At 33.9% G+C, this 23,054-nt stretch overlaps 1 protein-coding gene across 3 annotated transcripts in view; it reads right to left on the bottom strand.

Moving 5' to 3' along the window:
• Nucleotides 1-23: 23 nt before the first annotated feature.
• Nucleotides 24-23,054, bottom strand: part of LOC132696039 (uncharacterized) — a 228,559-nt gene continuing 205,528 nt past the window's right edge. The window contains exons 1-14 of one of the 3 annotated variants that reach the window (XM_060660578.1): nucleotides 18,867-18,885; nucleotides 18,721-18,811; nucleotides 16,293-16,594; nucleotides 13,367-13,559; nucleotides 12,256-12,473; nucleotides 6,403-6,572; nucleotides 6,173-6,300; nucleotides 5,389-5,979; nucleotides 4,643-4,991; nucleotides 4,231-4,560; nucleotides 3,561-3,743; nucleotides 3,104-3,502; nucleotides 1,893-1,961; nucleotides 24-1,805 (exon numbers count right to left, since the gene is read on the bottom strand). In XM_060660578.1, the coding sequence (XP_060516561.1) occupies nucleotides 1,717-1,805; nucleotides 1,893-1,961; nucleotides 3,104-3,502; nucleotides 3,561-3,743; nucleotides 4,231-4,560; nucleotides 4,643-4,991; nucleotides 5,389-5,979; nucleotides 6,173-6,300; nucleotides 6,403-6,572; nucleotides 12,256-12,473; nucleotides 13,367-13,559; nucleotides 16,293-16,471 (2,898 nt within the window). In that variant the 5' untranslated portion in view covers nucleotides 16,472-16,594; nucleotides 18,721-18,811; nucleotides 18,867-18,885 and the 3' untranslated portion in view covers nucleotides 24-1,716. Of the gene's footprint in view, nucleotides 1,806-1,892; nucleotides 1,962-3,103; nucleotides 3,503-3,560; nucleotides 3,744-4,230; nucleotides 4,561-4,642; nucleotides 4,992-5,388; nucleotides 5,980-6,172; nucleotides 6,301-6,402; nucleotides 6,573-12,255; nucleotides 12,474-13,366; nucleotides 13,560-16,292; nucleotides 16,595-18,720; nucleotides 18,812-18,866; nucleotides 18,886-23,054 lie in introns of those variants that run through there. The other 2 variants (XM_060660576.1, XM_060660577.1) reach the window with 2 other exon arrangements.

Raw genomic sequence — 23,054 nt, 5'->3', positions numbered from 1 at the left:
CTTAAGTGATGTATCTTGTCTCCAATCCATCTTCAAAGAGATTTTGAAACCATATTCGTCTCTAAAAAAATAATGTTACGAATTTCTCATTAATGGGTATTTCTTTTATTAAATGCTTGTTGCTTCTATTCCGAATTCAGTTTAGTTAAGTCTGAAAAAGAATGCTTTTTAACAATTAGAAAAAAAATCGTAGATTCGTTCATAAAATGACCAATTTTAAAAATTGTTTTATTAAAATAAAATTCTTTGACGGTATAATAAATATTTCCATTTGGTAAGCAATTATTTCACTTTTATGAGGTTATTGCATATATTTATTAAAATTATCATTTGGTGTTAAGTATGTTTGCTATGTTTAAAAGTTACTCAATTTTTTGAACGATATAATAACTTCTACATGCCGCTAATCCACAAAATCACCTGTATTTTAATATATTAATAACTTCATCTCACTTTTATAAATAGATGTTTGCCATACAACTTTACGATATAATTCCGCAAATAAATGAATTAAGATTAATCGTTTTATTTAAAAATTTATGAGACGCTTACGTGTTACTGTAGATAAATGTTCTATAAATGCAATCTCGAAGTACTGATTGTTATACATTAGAAATAAAAAAGCGCTAATTGTGTTCCACTTAATGCAGAAAAGTTGAATCCAAAAGCACCTGTTTCTTATATTCACAAGACACAGGCAAAAATTGTTCATCTAGATGGCCAGCAGATCAAAATTAGTATACTTTTTGTTTTTAAGTTTAACAATCAAATGAGAAACAAATATTTTAGGTTTCATTGATTCTGTAAGTTTCTAACACTAAACAAAAAGATGTTTTAAACCATTATGGTGTAACCTTTGACAGAATAAATAAATAAATAACTTACTCAGGATAAGCAAAATTACTACATTATTTGTAAATTTTATTAAACCATAATTACACATTCACAAGAATCTCTGTATACAAATAAAACAGTAACAAGATACATTTCACAGCAGTGTCTAGAAAGATGAAAATCTACAAAACGTGTAAACCTATCCAAAGTATTTTCTTCTTTACTTATATAAAATTTCAAGGGGCTTTCAATTGCAAAAACTAAATCATTGCATTCAATGGATTTTCCAGATGGGTTTATTGCCAGTCATTTAGCCCACAAAATTATATTTTGTTCGATTAAGTACTGCCTTGGAGGTGAACAACTTTTGTTGTTAGTGGCAATTGCATGTCATTATAGGGCCGGGCTTAGAAACCGTAAAATTTCACGAATATTGAACTGAATTGTTTTGAGTAACCTTTTAATTTTTTTAAATGAAATTTCAATATTACAGAACCAAAATGGGTTACTTGCTTATTACGCTGATGCCTGAATTAACTGCAATTTAAAGACCTTTGCCTTGATTTACACAAGTAAATATTGCTAAGCAAGATAAGAAAAAAACACCTTGCACAGAACTAATAATTGTTATGTTACAGAAGCAGATGTAGTTTTTTGTTTTTCAAAAATTAAATATTCGCAAAAGTTTAAGAAACAAAAAACGATATCCCTTATTAGAATAAATTAGTAATAAATATAATATCTACAGGCGCATTTATTAATAAGAGGGTTTGTGAGTGCCATTTTGCTTTTGTTAGGATAAAAATGTCAATACTAATTGGTTAGTTCCAAATTATAAATGTACAGAAATATATTAATGACTATTCCATCGCGGCATCGTTTTTAATGGTGCTGCTCTAGAGAGTAATGCCTTGATCTTTTCCAAAAACTTTTGAAAAACCCCTTCTTTTTGTGAGTTTCCTCACTTGGAACTGAAAGTGAAGAAAATAATATTCTTAGTTACCGACACCCATTTAATGGGAACCAAATTTTTATTGTTAACAAATATGTTTACTTACTCGCCATATTCTCCGGAATGGTAGGGGACACCAATTCTTTATCCTTTTTTGTATCTTTGCCATTATTACCTGAAAATCAGTTGCGAAAAAAATTGAAAAAAGAATAAGTTTAATACATCTTTTTGAAAAAGGTTTTTAAATATGTATAGATTTATCCAATTGCAATTATGATGTATAATTTGTTGATTATTGGAACTAGAACCTAAATTGGTTAGATTTGAGTTTTTTGCGCTGATTATAAGAAGAACATAGAATGAATAACAATAGATACTTAGGGGAAATATTGGGAAATTATGGTGTGCTTTGGTAAATAAAAGCAATTTTAGGAATAATTAGGCGAAATTTTGTGGTAATAACTCCCTCCGATTTACACTATTTTAGGAGTTTTGTGTTAACCAAGCTATTTAACTAAGCTTTAAATTAAAAAATTAAAGTTCCTATTAGTTTCAGTTGACACTGATGTTTTCAGAAATATTGCCTTGCTTCCTGTTAATTTTGATTTATTTGGTTGGTTGGGGTGTTTTGCCAGTTTTTTTTAAATAGTGGGGAGGAGAGGTTCCAGGATGGTTACTAGGACAGGTCCATTTAAAATGGCCCACGAAGTTTCGTTTTTAAATTAGCCATATTCAGAATTTCGATTAGAGAACTTTGGGGACTTTTGCAACGTGAATTTTTCGCGATCGGGAGTTAGATGCGATTATTGAAAATTAAAAAAATAAAATAAACTGATCAAAATTGATATATCAACGAAGAATTTATAAATTGTAACGATTGATCAAAAATGTCAGTTTGAATTTTTATTTTGGGTTTAGTGGGGTTTTTTTGATGGGCCGAACTGAGATATTTGATAGATAAATATTGTTTTTGGATTTCTTTTTGCGCTCTAGCGGGGGTACGAAATTTTCATTAAAAAAAAACTGAATACCCGCAAGCCTACACTCATAGCCATCTATAGTTCTGCCAATGTACCTAAATTTTCCAAATCTCGTGTGTTCTGAAAAATTAACATATATTTGGTAGTATTTATTCAGTGGTAATTTCTAGACCATTTAGTGGTGATTGTGTAATTAGGGGTAATAAATGAAATTAGTGTTAAGGCGGGGATAATTAAAATAGGTTGGTCCCTAGATAGGTAGGTAGAAATAGGTCTCGGTTGATATAAACTTTTTACATAAAAATATTGATAATTAAATTGTTTTCACATCACTGACCTTTTCGAATCAGAAGACTAGTAACCCTTCGCAATGCATCTCGCGGCGATCTCTGGAAAAACTTCGGAGTGAGATTAGGCGGAAGGGTCTGAGGTTTCCTCGCGGAATTCTCCCAATTCGTGGTCGACATTCTGTCCAAGTGCTCTATAGATGCGGGCCGGCGGGAAGTTTTCTGTTTGGGGTACCAACCACGGTTGGGGCCCCCTGCCAATCGAAGCAAGTCGGCTCCCACGATAGCTTGTTCAAGGCCAGAATGGGACAACTGACGACGGTAACTGCTACTGGTCGACATGTTTCCTAAAGTGTTCAAACTGCCAACTGTGTTGCTCTGTCTGGGGGCAGACTGAGTGCCAGGGATCTCGGGCGCTCTTCTGTGTGGAGTCCTCGGAATGTCACAACCTGCACATTTAAATGGTTTTCATCAGATACGATTTTGAATTTAAGCATCGGCGTTTACCTCGTGCAAAAATCGGAGTTTCAGGCAAACTGCAAGATGTTTGCAGATGGCGTTCTTCCTGGGGACTATGTGATGACCGTTTCTGGAAATGCCGCCTTTTCGAATCTTGCAGTTCAGTTGGCAAGGTTCTGCGTTCTGGAGGTATGTTTGAACGGTTGGAAATGTAGAAGTTATTTCGTCTACCTACACACATTAAGAAAGTTAGATTGAGACCTTTCCAAAAATGTTTTAATTTATCATAAATATAGGATAAATTTAGACGACACAATTTATTGGATCAAACAGGTTTTTAAAATTGAAAAATAAATTAGGAGCAGTGAGCCAAAATGTTATATTGAGTGGAGTGAAGTAGTATTATATTATATTATTATTAAAAATTATCACGCAAAATTATTAAGGAACCAGTGAATATAAAAATGTAATAAAATATATAGTTTATGCTATTCAAACTAAGGATGTTGGCATACATTATTATTAGAATCGACAAGGTTGCACAAATATTTTAATATAAGAGAGCAGACCGCAAAACAAAATTATTAAAATAAAAAAAAACAATCGTTATATGCGGAACTATGAGCTTAGCTATTACATATCCGGTTTGAAGAAGTTTTTAGTTAGTAACCCTACATAATTGAGATATTAATAAAGGGAAATTTATTTGATTTACTACCTCTGCTATATGGCGATTCCATTGATCTCGTTTTAAAATTATTTGTATGTTGCGCATGCGGAGGAACAACTGGACCACTGTCGGCAGAGCTAGGCAAAGTATCAGCCTTTTTTTGAGCCGGGTTCAGTATTTCAGAGTACTCGTCATCCGCTTCTTCAACTGGCGAGGGAGGAAGAGGGGGAAATTCATGTTGAAGCACTTCAACATGAACAGGAAAGTCCGCAGACGTAGAGGTAGGTAGGCGGGTTTCGCGATCTCTATGTGCTATCAGCATCTCCTTGGCGCTTTCAGATTTCTGAATTCCACTTCGCTTCGGAAAAGGGGTTCCTCCTTAAAAATAATTAGCAAATTAGCATTGAACTATTTGCAGCAAATTATTACTTATACCAAATACAACCAAATATGAACTAACCTTCAATCAACAATTGCCGGTAATAATCTTCAGACTTTTGAATTTCACTGTGGCTACTTGATTTCTGTATATCGTTGGCTTGTCTGTCTTTGGTCGATCGTCCTTTCTTTTTATCTCTTCTGTCCTTATTTAAACTGTCTACCCCATTTAGAAGAAACTTTCCATCTTGTGTCAGTTCTATGTCTCTTCTTTCAAGTAGCTCTGTGATGTTTTGCTCAATTTTACGTAAAGGGGATATTTCAGAACTTTGCTGGGAACTGTCTCCATCCTCTTCTTCTTCTACAGTTATATCTAACTCCCTTCTGCTGTGAGTAAGTTCGTCAGCATTCAAACTCGGCAATGAAATAACCTGTAAAAGATTTGAACCCTTAAAGAATTTGTTTTAACTGCGTTTTTTTTATTTATTAGCAAAAAGTATGAAGAATGATGTTGGAAATTGCTTGGAACACCATTTAATAATTTTTTATCAGAGTACAGAGTATCAAACTTGTTCAGGCTACCCATAACAGCCACTAAAAACTGTTCAGATTGTAAAAAATTATTTGTTGATGCTTTTGAATCTTTAATATAATAAAACTCCATAGACACGTTTCGTGTTGCTATAAACTTTATCTGCCTCCCATGGTTTGCACTAGCGTGTGCCTCGTTACAGAAAAGGAGTTTTAGAGTAAAAACGGCGATTTTAACAATATTTAATAATACTTGAGTTGTCTCAAAGATGTTATGTTATTAAAATTAATACTTACCCTTACAACTGACGACTGACCCATATCGAGATCTGCAGCTTGTTCTTCCAAGGGTGGAACATAATTTTGTACAACTCCTTCTCTTATTAGAGACTTGATATTGTCAAATGTAGTAGAGTGTTTTTTAGCTTCCGTATTGTACTTGCTTGGAGTGCTAGATCTCGAACTAGACAGATCAGCACTCAAACGAGAAGGGGAACTACTCAGTTCTTGACTGAAATGTCGTGAATTGTTTAGATCTAAACTAAATCTTGATTTTGGTGAGTTCAATTCGTGGCTCAGTCTGGAGTGGGGAGTGCTGAGGTCTATGCTGTATCGCGAATTAGGAGTATTTAATTCACGAGTTAGCCGATCATCTTTATTAAGTATATCCGGAGGAATATCCACGCTGTGTCGAGACACCGGTATGCTCAATTCGGAACTCAGGCGTGAATTAACGGACGAAATTGAAGTCGCTGAAGAGGCTACGACGGCTTGACGATCTTTTTTCTTCCCACGCCGGATAATGTAAGTACTGGTTCCTGAGATGTGTGAATTTAACTCTGCGGGCAATACCAAATGATCATCTGAATCTGAGAAGGGCGACGTTACCTACAAAAAATGCTGCTAAATAATTTCCTCCATGATTGTGTTTTGTTGTAAAAATGAAGTTGATTTATGGAGTTTATTCTTCGTGTTAGATAAGCATGCTTTAATTTAAATGACTGGGAAATATCATAAGTATATAACATTTTTAATAATTAAAATGAAATGAAAATAATACTTCTGTTTGGACTACGCTTACCTCATCTTCAGTTGTACAAGGTGGTGGATCAGGCCAGTCTTCTAACTCCTTAAGCCTACTTGGGATAGAGCTAGTACTAGAATGCGATCCCGATTTTCTTCTTCTTCTACCTATTACTTTGGTACTACCTAAACAATAATACCCTTTATGCGGTAATTCCATATATCGAAACAATCTCGTTTTTGATATACACGTTGCAGGGAGACAATAGTATTGAATAATGAACTTACCAGGGGTTAATAAAGCTTCATCGTCAAAAGCCACTTCCCAAGCTATACTTGACCGTTTGTTGCAAAGGGGGGGTGGGGGTGGTAAAGCATCTTCTAATGAATCGTCAGAAAAGTGCTCGTCGTCTGCCAGTTCGCTAAGAGGTCGCAGATTATTTGTTTCTTCTAAATCGCTGAAATTCACCATTTGAAATGGCAATTAAGTCGAAAATAGTCGGTTGTGAAAAAAATCAATCGCGTCTATTATTTTTCGCGGGTCCTGTGGATATCAAAAATATAATAAAATATTCCCTACGAAAAATTCCGTTAGGTAGGTAGGTATAGTTAGGGATATGTGAAAACAAATTATGCAAAGTGTTTCATAATATGATGCTGACCTTTAAGGGTGGATGATTGGATGCATGATTTTAAGGACAAATGAAGCTCCGCAATCGCTTTCTTGACCTCTTGACTTTTTGTTGATCGACGAAGGGTTTTTACCGAAAAAAATAAAAAGCATTTTTGTGCATATCGCTAAACGGATAATAGTGTATTATGCACCAAGTGTGGTAAACGGCATTCGAGTTAGGAGTTTATTTGGTATGAGCGGAGCAAGTGTTTAACGAGTGACTTAAAAGGTTTGTCAAACGTTTTGCATATTAGACTTTTTTTTACGACCGTTAGTTATCAGAAATGGCAAATGTCAAAATTCAAGCCGTGCGTTAAAATCTCCGAAAACATTTGATTGCTTTGACGCTTCTCGCACTCTGAATCCGTATATAATTACCAACGTGCCATGGTTCAACTCAGAAGTCACCTTACATGCTATATTTTCAATGACAATCTTTTTTTAAAAAGGTTTCACCAAAAGCATCCAATCGATTCCAAACTAAAGTAATCGAAAATAACCAAAAAAATATCAAGGTATATAAAACCACTAAATGAACATTTTGGAAACCTTTCGTCGAATGACAAAGTGAAGAGAGTGACTATGAAATATGTATTAAAACTGTTTCTTTTTAATTTAACACCCTGTATATAAAAAAAGAGCGTTTGCGGACCTACATTCTTATACACTTTTTTCTTAAAATCATTCAAGAAATTACGCCCTTAAAGATCAGCAGCATCTTATAATGAAATACCCTGTAGAAACAAAATGAAATTTTGATAGAAACCTGTCAAATGCTGAACGATCGAATTTTATATTCTTATCCTTGTTTATGTATACCGTGTACCAAATAAAACAATCCACTACACGATCTGGAAACAAAAATTGTGTTGTGACGCTACTGATTGAGGTATTGCAACGAAAATTTAACCACAGACTAAGGAGATGATGCTCTACTCAATCAGCTTGACAGATGCGCCTTAGCTTATACAGGGTGTCCCAAATATTTGGTGCCGTTTTGGCGAATTCGATTAACAAAATCTCAAGATTTTCAAATAGAACACACTATAGTTTTATTGAGATATCAATTTTAGGACAAAAAATAAGGTAAGTTTGTAATTTACCTTACATTAAAATTTTACTTACTTTTTGAGATATTCGAGTATTAAGATAACACGCATATAAATTCTTGTTGAAATCAAAGCTGCCCACATTAGGTCACTTGTTAGCAATATTAGGTATTTTTTAAATAGCAAAGACATTATACCACTTCTTTTAAGATAGAAAACTCCAGATATACGAATAAAACCTATTGCTAACAATACAGGGTGTCCATTAATACGTGGAAATTTTGAAAATAAAACGACTTTATATATATCTCAATAGATAAGTAAAATTTAAATATAAGATAAATTACAAACTTACCTTATTTTTTGCATAAGCTGAGGCGTATCTGTCAAACTGATTGAGTAGTGCATCATCTCCTTAGTCTGTGATTAAATTTTCGTTGCAATACCCGGATCAGTAGCGTCACAACACAATTTTATATCGGGCAATCAAAATATGAAAAAAAAAAAAACACAAACTCAATTTCTCCCTAAAGAATTCCAATAATGTCGAAATATATAGAGGGTTTATTTAAAATAACAAAGTTGATGTCGGGGGGCGGGGACACTTTAGGGACACCCTGTATCAACAAAATTATAATGTTTTAAATCTTCAGGAGAGCCCAAGAAACTTTTGTACGAAACTTTTTATCGTATCTCCTATGGGTTTCCAGATCGTACAGTGGATCGTTTTATTTGGTACACGGTATTCAGTGGCACCTCGGTTGACAGTAAAATATACAATAAATACTTTTTTAAACGTTTTAGGTTTCTCGTAAAACCTAAAACCAACGCAATACCGCTCAAAAATCATATACAATGGATTAATTTCTCATACACAGTAATGACTTAACATTGATAAATATCCTAAAGTCAATTACCCCCGAACAATTTTCGGAAGTTATTAAAGTCGGCCGTTTCATATAAAACGTCTTTGGCAAGAAAACACGAGAAAAATGTCGCGTTATTTATTACAAGCGGGAAAGAGTAAGAGCAACAATTTTCCACTCGAACGTTTTTCGTCATGGTCGATCTCTCGATAATACTATCAGACTGCTGCTGCTCCGTCACGGCAACAATAACAGCTTTTGTGTATTTTGCCTGAAGCGAGAAGGTTGTGTAAGTTTAGCCATCGATTTTTCGTACAATTGGATATCTATAACCCAGTTTGCCTCAACCGATGTGAAACTAAAGCACGAACAATTTTTAGCATATAGATTGCGGAAACTTGCAAGGAAACACAACGCTACGTCTTTTAAAAATGTGGAAACAATTCAAATAAACCTATCAATGTAGGGGACTTAATCCGATGCGGAGTTTGTTTTGAAATTATGCGATTGACAACCAAGTCAATTGGAAGCATACTGTCTCTATCTATTAGACCTGTGAAATAGGAATTTCTTTCTTCTTATTAGTGTAGATGTTTTGGTAGTAGACGAGTAAATCACAAATTGAATAATAGGAAAATCGATCTGTTATGGGAAAATTATAAAATAACTTCCCATTATACCAGAAAGGATGTCAAATATTCCAATTTTTTTTTTGTTGCGTCCCACTGCTGGGCATAATCCTCCACTCTGGTCAGGCGGCTTAGAAGATGTTTTTTACAACACAAACACTCAAGGCTCCTGGTGAGAATCTAACCCACAACCTCCGGCATGTCAACTGACCGAATCATCCTCGGTCCCAACTATTTAAAATAGAACACCGTACACGCCTTTACCCTTACCCTTAATGGTGTTTCAATAATGAAGTGGGTATTCCTTAGTTCCTGTCCTACAGGCCCTAGATACAAGGCAGTAAAATTTTTAAAAATAATAATTTTTATACGTATTATCTAAGAAACGTTATCCGTGCATCAAAAGACATTTCCAGGAGCATAACATTTTAATTTTTTTACCAGTGGCGTCCACTAGTTGCATCGCATATTTATGAAGAAAAACTGGCACGCCACTGAAATTCTTTCATGTGTATACTTTTTTTCGTTAATTTAATAATTTCTGCATCAATGTCACCTCTTGTGTTTTTCTTGTCAGATGCACCGTTCTTAAAAGAATTAAATTAGAAATACTCCATTTCGAAGCACTGAAATCAATAACACATACTTATCAAGAAACTTCATACACTGATATAAAAATAGTATCAAAATTAACCATAACAGTTCTATCGTATATCGCTGTATTTAAAAGCCATTGAAATTAATTTAAGATAAACAAGGAATGAACCTCCTCATATATTCACTGAACTATTCGTTAATTAACATTCTCATTTTAGATGAAAAACTATGGAATAAAAAAAATTCCGCAGATATTAAATTCAATTTTACAAATACTGACTGCAGCGATCCCTGATTATTGAAAAAGAGATTACTCAGTGCCAATTAAACACAATATACAGGACTATTCACGCTCGTTGATGCGGAATCGCGTGGTCAATTATTTTTTGAGATTAATTTTGTATTATACAGATTGTCGTAAAAGTTATTAAAGCATCAAAGTGATGTTTTTTTCTGGATTGGAATTCCCATTCAAACTAATTGTTTCGTTTAAAGAACGTTTAGGATATCTTATACCTAACCTGTATTGTATTATTAACGATTTCGATTGTTCACAAAAAATAAAGGTACCTATGTATAAAATAGGAAGGATATTTTAAAACAATTTTAAATAACATATTTAATTTTCTGTTATTGGTAAAAGAAGAATAAGTAATCTTTAATCGTTAATCCAGTAGCGATTAATTAACAACAACATTTTAAAGTTTACTGTTAAAGTTTATTTTGATGGAGTAGTTAAGAAAATAACAAAATTTAACAACCTAACAGGATTACCGTAGGTTTCCGTATTAAAACATTTTCATTAATACAAACATCTATTGGCTTTTCATAATTTTATTTCGTATAATTTTAGCACAGCGTGGTATAGTATAGTAAAAAACTAATTTCAATTTAACTTTGTGTATCTATAGGCTATTTTATACACGGCTAATTTAATAAAGGGAACTTATTTAAAGCAAGTAAGGAAAGTAATTGGTTTCTGATATCACCCTGTATCATTTGTAGCTGAAACAAATAATTGAATGATATACAATATATCAAAATGGCATTTTGACTATTATTTTCTACGAAATATGTTTAACCTGACCAAACAAATTTATAAAATGGCTAATATATATCAAAACCACGAGAGATAGAGCCTATTATAAGTCACCTTTGTTTTGTATGAGGAACCCACATCCAAAATAAAACACTGGGTGTTCGATTGTTCTTGAAAAACTGAGCACCGCGTATAACTGCTTTCTCCGATGGTAAGTTTGTTAAAAACCATTCAGCCATTTCGAAGTAATAGATTAAAAAGTCATTGAATCTCTTTATTTTAATATATTAGTGAAAAAATGTTTTATATATGTATATAACAATAAATAAAGCTCATCTATAAAAAATATAGATTTTCTGGCACATAAAAATTTAAGTTTGAATAATTTAAGAAATATAGTATAGTCTGCCTCAATCTTCATCGTGCTGGCTTTTACCCGCAAATATGGAAGTTACAGCAATACAGCAATAAAACTCTAGGATTTGTGTGGTTTTGAATAGAAATACAGTGTGTCTCTGGAATCATGTTTCATCAAGGTAAATTATGTATCTGATGTCTAATCTATATTAAATCTCCAAGTGCGTAATCTGTACGATTCCGTTACTACTTATCTTTTGTCTATTTACATTTATATTGATTTTATCTTCTTCTAACTTCTTTTTCAGTTTATCCAGGGTAGGAACAACTTCGCTTTGATAAAGACAATATATTTCCCTTTTTATTAGGTACTGATCACTACTGTCTATACAGTGAGTTTGAAAAGTTTGTTACACATTTTTCACAATCTGTTTTGCATCAAGCGAAAAATGATGACACTGCCACAAATAGTCAACACTTAAGAAATATAATAGAAAGGAAGAAATATACCTACCTTGTCACTCAAGTAATGAATTTTTTGTTAATGGCTTTACCCAATAACAATATCGTTAAAATTTTATAGCCAACACGATGAAGATTGAGAGACTGCATTCTTATCTATCTAGCTAGCTAGCTAGTGTACTTATACCTTGATAATACTGTAAAGAGGTTTGCGTGTACTATTGTTGTCATGTGTTGAAAATTCACGTTCGATAAAAAAAGTTAATAAAATCTCCTTGGATGTGTTATATATGATGAAACGTGGGAGCTTCTGGTGGAATTAGGCTTTAAATCAGCCAGAACCACAGTTATAACACAGTGAATTTCAGACCGGAACAAGTATTTCCTAGGCGAGACAGAAATAGTATGGATTAACGAATCAAATTAGAATACGGAGGCTGAACAACATTCAAGTGGAGTAGGTACTTACCTAGAAAGATTGTCTTCACTACCATGCCTTCGCACCTCTCTGTGTCGTTCCAATGCGGTGGGTATGGTTCTAGGAGGCACTCGCGTGGGTGAGGTAAGGGGATACAGCCCGTGTTGATAAGGTAAGCTACCGTAACGAAAACCGCTTGGGGGCGGCGGAGGGTTCAAAATAAACTCGTTGCTTTCCCAGCCGTAAGGTCGCTGATGTCGCGTCTTTGGCTAAAAGCAGGTGTAAACACGTGTACAAACGATATTTTCTCGGTTAAATTTCGTCGATAATATGATTATAATTAGATGATTATGTGGGAGTCGAGCGGCATCTCGAATCGATTTCAGTGGTACATTTTACGACAGCGATTTTAGTTTGCAATTTAAGCGCTCACCTTAAATTAATGATTAATATATTTTTAGCGTTTTACCAATACGCATTAAGATCAGATCACACATAAGAAATATACAAAGGACGCAGAAAATGACCACTCTGAAGTGTTAACAAATTTTGATGTTAAATAACTTAGCTTCATGATGAAATTTCCCACAGAGGGAAAATTATTTCAATTATTTAAGACTCCTTGTAGTGAAATACTGGATGGCACTCCAAACAAGGACTGGTCGCAATAATAAGTGAAAGTGGGACTACGGAAAATATATTTTTTTTTTTGGATGGACTAAAAAATTTTGGAACTAAATATAAATACATGTTTAATTAATGTCCTGAATATGATATACTAAGATATACTAAGATATTAACATTGCTTCAGTCTATTTACTGATTCCCTTCAATATCACGACTTTAAACACAGTAAATTAATTGAACTGAGGTGGCTTTTACTTGATGAAAATCCATTTATCAAAATAAATAAGGAAGTTCAGATTTTCACAAAATTATATATTTTTACATGACAATTGTTTCCACAACACCGTGTCTTTATCAAATCAATCACATTTGATGAAGACACGGTGTTGTCGAAACAATTGTGATGTCAAAATATATAATTTCGTGAAAATTTGAACTTTTAGTTCTTATTTACTGTAAATTAATACTAATTAAGAACAAAGGTTAAGGAATCGAATAGGTTTGGTTACTTAAGTAGAAAATTGTAACTACTTACCAATGTCGTTTGCGTGGCAGTGGCGCTATGTACTGGTCCTTGTACACCATTTAAATTTGGGCTATTCTGAAAGCGCTGCGGGGGCGGTATCGTATCCGTTCGGAGCGGAATTTTAGTTTGAGGCAATCTGGTTTTGGGCATCTTATTATGATATTTAGGGATGACAGATTTTGGCCTATGGCCGGGTGAAACTCTGAAAAACAAATAGTACAATTATATATATAAAAAAGAAGTATTGTAACGTAAAATACAGTTCGTTCACTTTTGGTTGCGATTGGATACTGTTTCTTTCGTTAGTAACATTATTTGTGAAAAGAAATTGAAAATAAAAGTAACAGAATTGTTAGTTTCTGAGCTATAAAGTGATATTAAAAGTATTTTGAAGTACCGCTTGTATCTCAGCTGTCCAACAAAGTATCAAATAAGTAAAAGAGTCTAAATGAGTTGGGGTTTTTATATATTTTTCAGAAAATTTTTCATTTTAGAAGTATTTCAAAAATGTTTTGCCTTGTTTCATAAAAAATGACAACACTCTCAATTTTCATAATTAGCATTCCAAATTTTGCAAAACAGTACAGCTTTTTACTTGCTTGGTAATGTAATATTTTTAAAATCGCGGCTCGGAAACTATGACAATTTTGATTTCGGCATCTTTCATTTCACACAAAATACAGTACAATAACATATAATACAATACAATAAAACATAAAAAATAAAATATAGTATAAAAATTATAACTGTCAATGCCAATTCGCATTTAACTTCAAAAAGTACCCTAAAATTTTCACAAATAAAAAGAAATGACCATTTCGACCAATTACGATCATCAGTAGGTGAGTTTGGTATGGTGTAAAGTCTATTCATAGATATTAGAAAGTGACTAACTGATACGAATTAAGGAAAGACCCAGGCAGGCTGTAAGAATGAAATATGGCCGAACAGGTCGGTACTTTGCTTAGAATTTAATTATTTGGGGTTTTGTTAGGACAGATAGGTTTTGGTCAACTGTCTATTGTGATAACTTGCATTGTCTATTACAATGACGCTATTAGGAGGAATGTTTGGAACTAGTTTGTTTTTAAACTAACTTTCAAATAAATCAGCGGTGGTGTCTTCGTGGTAATCCAGAGAAGAATCTTTAATATTTTTCGTAGACAGAGAAAGGCCATTTGGAATCCAACTATCTTTACAGCCAGCATGCAAAATAGTTATTCTTTTACCTCTTTTTGATGGCGCGTTTGTTTTACACTTATCAGTTGAGTCAACCCAACCCTTTTCCGGGGTATCATAAGTGTCGAACCAAGTTTCATCCAAGTAAATAATTGGCCTTTGTTCGTAAATCCTAATTTTTTTTAGATATTTCAATCGCCATTTCCGAATTCTAAAAGATTCCATTAAAACTTGCATTTTGTCAATTTTTTGAAATCTAAAACCCGTGTGTTGAATACACTTCCCTAAGGTAGTTCTGCCACATTTAACACCGGTTTTATCTGTTTCAAGCGTCCTAATTAAGATATCTAATGTAGGCACGCTTTGTTCCACGTATAACTAGTAGATTTTACGCCGTATTATATCTTGATCACCTTCATCTACACTCGAGAAAATGTCAGCATCGCTTCTTTTTTTTCCTCGCTGAAATGGGACAATTTTCCATATAGTTGATGTTGGAATGTGGCCGTTTCTTCGAACGATGCTTGCACATATTTTGCACAATTCGCACACGATTCAACATACGCTGTATTACACACGAAATAAACATGATTACTAATAAACTTAAACCAAGTAGTATACCAAACCAAAGAATATTAAACACAGGTAGGCATAAAATTATTTTCTATTACGGACCACAATTTTACCTGAATTTAAATTCCGAAACTATAGGTAATAATTGTTGTTGGATTGTATGTTAATGACCACCCTTGGACAATCCCATTCAAAAGCAATTGATCACTTTCTTATATATATGAACAGACTTTACCTAACTGAACTGTCGCTGCTTAAGAAGTATATGAATAAAAGTTTTGATCTTGCCTATGAGATTGCTAATTTGGGTTTAGAATTTTTTAATCGATCGGACAAGAATTATAAATACTCGTTTCTAATGCACCGCGTATAATGCCTATAAGTATAAAAAAATAAAATATCATTTGAGAAAGGAATTTTTTTTCAAGAACAAAAGACAAGATATAAAAAGAAAGCAGAAACAATATAATTTATCAGGTATCTGGATGGGTGGACTTTTAACCAGTCAACAAGAAATATGAATACTACTTGCGTTGTAATTTCAATTACTTTACATTTAATCAACAAAAATACGTACGTCCGAAACTTTAGGCTAAATTATTCAATAATATTCCGGGCAGCCTAGCAGTATTCTAAACAATTTGGCCTATTTTGCATTGCAGTCTGCCATAAATTCATTGACCTTTTTACGGCTGTTCCAGGTTAGATACGCCTGGCTTAATTTAGTGAATAAATCAACAACAAAATAGGGGCGAAAGGTCAACTGCGAATAAATAAGTTGATCTTATATTGGGCGCTAAAATCTACATTAAAATAAAAGTTTTTAAAGTCCAAAAATTTTAGATTCTAGATAAATAATGATTCAATTCTTATCCAATTCAATTCTTATTCAGTATACAGAGTGTCGTATTTGAAAAAGGAAAATTTTGCAGCTTTGGACACGAAGTAATTGGACGATCTGCGACAAATGAATTCTCAATAACAATTGTTGTCATAATAATTGTCAACTATAGGGTACATAAATAAAAAATTCTTTCATTGTAAAACAATGAGAATTTCGATGCTGCAGTAAGTTTGTAAAAAATTAAAATTTTAGCTCACTAACTCACACTGCAAAATATCCATAGCTTAGTTCCAATTACTGTGCTTCTATTTTGGTAACATGTAAGCAAAAATTACTTACATCGGTAACAGGGTCGCAATAAGCCTCTGAGCTTCCTCCGGGGGTGGGGGATAATCGTTGGGGTTACCAGGATGCATTGTGGTCGAGCTGCTATTCGTGTTTTCGTGATGGACGGGAACTTCGGCCAAGGGCTTAAAGGCAAGGTTGAATTTCGGCTGTTTCCGACCGTTCATTGACATGTAGCCATCGTCCTCGGATTGATGGTCAAGCGAAGGGCTTTCGTCATCGGGGGTGGACGAGCTGTTGGTACTCGGTTGCCTGAGGGTGCAGGGTGTCGAGGCGCAGTTGCTAACTTGTTGAGTCTAAAACAAAAGACGTATTTTGTTTTGAAGCAGTTAACAAAGCTAATAAGGGAAAATTATTTATAAAAAAATTCTAGCTTTCTGAACTGAACCAGTACCGTTTAGAGTGTATTAACGGGTGATGGCCTAACAGCTAGATCTATAAATCTACCAACTTGTGAGGAAACTCAAGTGAGACCAAAGAGATTTACAAAATGTCTAAATGTCTTAGCTGATCGTCCACGCAAAGCGACACTCTGAATCTGTGTCTTTCATCGATACTTTTGAGTGCCTACTTGCGAGTAATTCTTGCCAATGTCACTGAATTTTCTCATGTAAGCAGGAATATTGTCTTCCGTGTTATCACAGTAAAAAAGAGTGTGCACTGTTCGATATCGCAATTGCAAAGAAGGCATGAAAACGCAAGCTTTCTTTTCGCTAGGAAGGAAGATTGATGACGTTGGGATGGATAGCTAATAATACAATTTTTATTCGCTCGTATGTCAAAAATTATATCTTATACAAAATTGTGAGTACGCCGCTGGATTCTAAGTAAAAAAGTCTAGAAGATTCCGTTTTCATCAGGGTGTTTTTAATAGAAAGGGTAACTAAAATGGCCAAACTTTTCTGTTCCTCCGTATATCTCAAAAACAAAGGCAACTATGATTGTCTTGAAAACGTCATCTTTTGTTTCACGAAAACCGAGCAATATGCTACAAATACCGCATGTCCTAATTATAACTGAGATACCCACCCCGCAACAACAACGAAAAATGTACCCACTGTACAGTATGTTTCATTTTTGATGGTTTTACGGCAGGTTCACCTCTCAAGCTGAAAGTTGCCACTGACAGAAATATCCTTGCTATATTGGATTTTTAGTTACAAGTTCCTGTTGAAAATTTGAAAAACCTTAATATTGCGCATTCGTAGTAATAATGTAAATTGTAACATAATAAATATATAAAGTGTTTAAACTAGTTTATATAAAATCTAACGCATCTGTTCAACCGAATATAGCAAAGTGCTAAAAGATTGGTTTAAATCGATTTTTGTGTAATCCCAAAGAAAAATGAGGATTTATAGGAATTGTAAACTAAGTTTAGAATAAGTTTGGATTTATCAGGGGACTGGATTTTCGGTAAAGCTACTGGTGCAGAAACGCAGACTTCGTCTGTTTATTCAGTTCTGTTACTTCCAGTAAGAACACAGGAGATTGGCCTAGATGAGACAGACATCAACAGTCAAACACAGTCTCGATCAAGGCAGGTAACCAAGGGCGCACGACATGGATGTATTTTGTCACCGATGCTTTCTAACATCTGTGTAGAAAAAAATTATAAAACTTGCTCTCGAAAATGAATCCAGAGGTATTAGGGTTTAATGGATGATACAGTTCCAATAGCCCCCACTCTGGGAGTGTCGGAAGACAGCTCTGTAAATGCCTAATACTTGGGGCACATTTTAAGAGGACCTGGCTACGCCATACGCCATTCTGCAGTGCAAAATGAAGGAACAGGACTAGGAACATACGGCATATCAGACGTGGAAAAAAATATTTGGTAGGGCAGATGATTCCAACGTGCAAGAATGCATATGGGACCAGAAGAAGAATAATAACAGCATTACTATTATTATTATATACATATATACTATACTTTTTCTACGACGCTTTAATTTTTGCAAAACGACACCAAAGCGTTTAATGAGTGCCGTATGACGTGACCGTCAGAACTGACAAACGTAGCAAATGGTTAAAATCTACCGAAAACGCCGGATCTCTCTCAAACCCGTGACTAAAATGCCGGAAAAATTCGAAGTGGCTACCGGCTTTGGCTCACGAAGTTGAAGTCACTTTTCGCTTTACTCAAGCTTGATCCGCACATAATTGGGTATTTTAGAGCAGGGAGTAGAAAAAATAATTTTCTATACCTGTCGACTTTGTCAAAGAGTTTTGCGCCATATTTCTCTTGAGAAAATGGTAAAAAAAGGCAAATTTATCGCTATTCATTGGGGCATAGCAAGAAGCGTTACCTATTTCGGGAAATAAATGATCGAATGACTCCGCCCAAGTGGAGCTGCGATCGCCTATTCGAAAATAAGAAGGCTTACCGCGTTTCGTATACCGTATTAGTATTTATACTCACGTTTTGAACTTGGTTGGCGTTTTCCACATCGTCGAATTCGGAAAGCACTCGATCTAAGAGTTCAATGGATCGTTGAACGTCGTCCGCACCGCTGCAAGAAAAAGGCGATTATAGCCAATTGTAGTTTCGGATATGCTACGTCTCACTAGAATTACGGAGTACAATGAGACTCGTTCCCTTTTCAACGGCATTTGAATAGCATCCATATTAGGAGGCTGCCTTTATTTTGGTTTGACGTTCGTTTCTAAATGTCAAAATTGATTTTTTTACCTTAATATTAATTAATTGAATTGAATATCTAATATTGAAGCTACGAGGTCGCTCATGTTTGTAAAGTTGAACAATTCAGTATCGCGTTTCCGACTTGGTCAGCATGTATGTTCGATTGTCATCGATGTCAATGAAAAAGCTTATATACAAACATTGATTATAATTATTGATTGATTATATTTGTTATATTATAATAGCTTGGTTAAAAATTCTCCCTTTTCGGTATAGAGGGCGTTAAAATTTTATTTTAATTTGGAATGTGATGAAAAAATGTTTTCGTCAATATAAATTAGTTTTTAACAAAATTAAACAGACGAGTACTAAATAGAAACGGAAACAAAAAACAGATCTAAATCGTGATAAATGTTGAAAACGTCTCCATAAATATAAGTAAAACTTCCCTGTACCTCGAAAACGAAGAATTTTAGACCCCCGGTTTATAGTAACTTTTTATCTTAAAAGTATTTGATAAATTATGTGAAAATTTGAATACATAATTAAATAAAACACTGTATAAAACAAAAAGTATTTTGAAAGTCAAGGACAACTACGGTGATATATTTTTTTAATATTAGGGGTAAGAAAAAGTGATAATGAAAATGTACAATCGGAGTTTTGGAGTTTCTAAAATGCATATTATTAAGCACTTAAATTAGCAGCTTTGACTCAATTTAACTATCCTCGCATTTAGTTTCAAAGCTTCGAATAGGGGTATAATTTGAATGACCATGTATACCGTTGACAGTCAGAGCTTATGAAGAACTAAAAAATCTAACTCTAAAATTGTATATGTTTAAAACATTAATAATTATTTTGCAAAACGAATCAATCGGAACTAGTAAAGGCTTTTGTAATCACTACAGAGAATATGATAATTTACCTAATAAAATTAAAGGCAATATTAACGAAAACACAAAATTCCTTGTTACCAGTCAATATTAGGATTTATAAATTGTAATATTTATTGCTTTTATAGAATAAAATTTCTAACAATAAAAAAAATTAGATCCCTATCCACAAGTACTGAAATTGGGAATATAGAAATTAATAAATTGATGATCTATTTTTATGTGTTACCTATAGTTTACAGTTTGGCTGCTAGGGTTAGCTTTTAGCCTGTCAGTTAGTGGTACTCAAATGATCTACTGCGCCAGTAATTTCGTAGTCATAGAGCTTTATGTACGTAACTATGTATTACGTAATCAGCATCAACAACATCGCACCATTAGCACATAAAAATCCACATGCTCTATCCAATACAAGAGTTTCAAAACCGTTATTGAAGACCAGTCTTATTGCGAAGGAAGCGGTTTTAAACATCGTCCTGTTGCAATTTCTATAAGGAGTCCATAATTGCTTTTTGGGGAGACAATCGACAAAAGCCACGACTTCCAGTCAGTTTCTTTCGAAGCTCGTCGCTTGTATATATATCTATTTTTCGTACGTTCTTGCAGTTAATTGGTTGTCCCGTTACTCTGCTCGCAAAAGTAGAGATCATATATCAGGTTTCCTCCTGCCAGAAATTAAATTGGATCCAGACGATGGAACGTCAAAAGTGCGCAGAAAAACCATTTGCGAGAGGAAAAGATACGGAAACGGCAGTAAATTCATCACGGCTATCGGTTGTCCTAACTGACGGTTAACTTCGTTTTTGGGGATTGTTATCGCACATCTAGCAACTTTTCCAGCGCCATTACGCCTTTCGCTGTTCAAAAAGAAGGGTGAGGTGATAAAAAACCCGAAACAGAATCGTTTGCTCCTCGTCGCGTCGCTACCGAATGGCACGTTCTCTTATATAACACGTATGTTACCGGAAAATAGATATTAGCTTCAAATTTTGTTCATATCGAAATAAATAATTAATAATAAAAATAAATAGATATTAGCTTTATTTTTTTTTTTCATATCGAAATAAATAAGTATTTTTCCCACAATCGTTAAAATTCGCAATAAAACAATGAGGAAAAATAAATTGTTTAACCACTGAAAAAAATATGGGAAACTCGATCTAAACTAAAACAGCACCGACGTGCTAAAAAAGCGAAGCAAATTGTACAATACGAAAAAACGGCAAGAATGCACGTTTTTTCTTTGTCATTTGTATTAATTATTTTCTAGTGAAAAAATTTAGCAGTCAAAGAATGTATTTTATGTATTTTTTCACACACAATTATCTACCTAAATATTCAAGTCAATTCGATGTCTTCAGAACATCAGTTAATTAACAGGACAAAGTAAGCGTAAGAAATGGACTCTCTACATTTGATTTCTTGTGACAATTAAATCAAGAGGTAAATAACAAAATACCGATTTATTTTATATATATATATATATATATATATATATATATATATATATATATATATATATATATATATATATATATATATATATATATATATATATATATATATATATATATATATATATATATATATATATATATATATATATAATGTACATACCTATTATATGTAATACAAACAAGATAGGTACACATTGAGTTCTATGAGTTGAAGAGATATCATATAAGTTAAATCGTGAATCTGGACCCCACCCTGATGTCGAATCTATATTTTCTTCATTTTCTTCGATCCTTCGCATAAAAAACTTGGGCATATCACTGTCAGACTAACAGTGGCGATACTTATCAAACAACTCGACGCGGTCGAATGATTGGGGCATGATTGCGGTAATTATTAAATATTAATATTACATTTTGCAAAACTGCGGTTGTTGTCTTTATGTAGATAATTATTAGGTGAATCGATAAACAAAATATGCTGGGATCCAAATTAATAATTTCAGTACATTTCATAACTCACCTCACGTCATTTTATAATGTATGTAAAATATCGCTTAAAGTTCTCTTAAATTACACCATAAACAGCCAAACAAATTAACAGTGACAGCTTATTCAATAAGAACAAAACTATCGGGCATAATTGTCCTTATTACATAGCTCTGGCAACTGTCATAACTTTTTGTTAGTTTAAATTTGATTAACGAATTAAATTAAATTATCTTATATTATATATAAGGAGAGCCGAAAAACATCGCCATCCATCGCTATTTGAGCGCATTGCAGTAAGTTCATGCGCATGTCCAGATTGACACTAATGAAGTAAAGCCGGCTACACACGATCCGGCAGGCCTGTCAGTTCGAACTGAACAGTCCGCCTGAAGATCGGTCGCCTGATGGACTGACCACTCTCCCCACGTTTAGGCAAATATGAAATATCATCGTCATGCCCTCTACTGACGACGACGCGTTAGCACTTCTCGGCTTAGTAGTTGCTTTGGGTAAAAAGAAATCCAAAAAACGTACGGTGTGGTGTAAACATTGAACTGAATTTTCTCAGTCCGCCTGAACAGTCTGAACCGACATTTCGACCGGAACATAGAAACGTTGAGGCGACTGGTCTTTAAGCGGACTGTTTACTTCGAACTGACAGGCCTGCCGGATCGTGTGTAGCCGGCTTTATACTTGTTCAGATGACAATTTTTTGTTGCAAGTTAGGTGTGAGAAAATTTGTTTGTTTGGAACTAAATAGTGTGTGTAGATCACACATTATTTAATTTGAAAATGGTGCGTAGTGATTTTGTTAAGCAAGACCCTGGTCGGTGCTAAAAGAAAAAGTAGTTGCACTGGTGATTAATTTGGATTGATTAAACTATTGGAGAATTAATTAACTATTTTTTGAGGCTTGACTTAATAAAATTGTCAATGTTCATGGCAAAAATTAATGGGGTGTTAGCAGACAAAGTCATAAGACAGCCCAATCTTTATTTTTATAATTCAACTTATTAAACTCACAGCGATACGAATTGATAACCTGCCACGGTGGTAAACGTTATCATCTCTCATGTCGCTGTCATTATTTTATCATTACCTTTGGTGCTATTAACCGACATAATATTTGTCTATTGGTGCTATTTCTTGGAATACTAGGGTACAGCTGTTATAACGAAAATTTTTGCCATCGGTTTTTCGACCCTGAGATTCACTTATTAAATTAAATAATATCGCCTCAGTAACACTTTGTACAGTAAAATATCATATA

This window comes from Cylas formicarius, unplaced genomic scaffold (assembly GCF_029955315.1).
Source record: "Cylas formicarius isolate icCylForm1 unplaced genomic scaffold, icCylForm1.1 PGA_scaffold_1__22_contigs__length_36826433, whole genome shotgun sequence".
In the NCBI taxonomy this organism is placed as follows: domain Eukaryota; kingdom Metazoa; phylum Arthropoda; class Insecta; order Coleoptera; family Brentidae; genus Cylas; species Cylas formicarius.
This window is presented reverse-complemented; position numbering and strand designations above follow the sequence as displayed.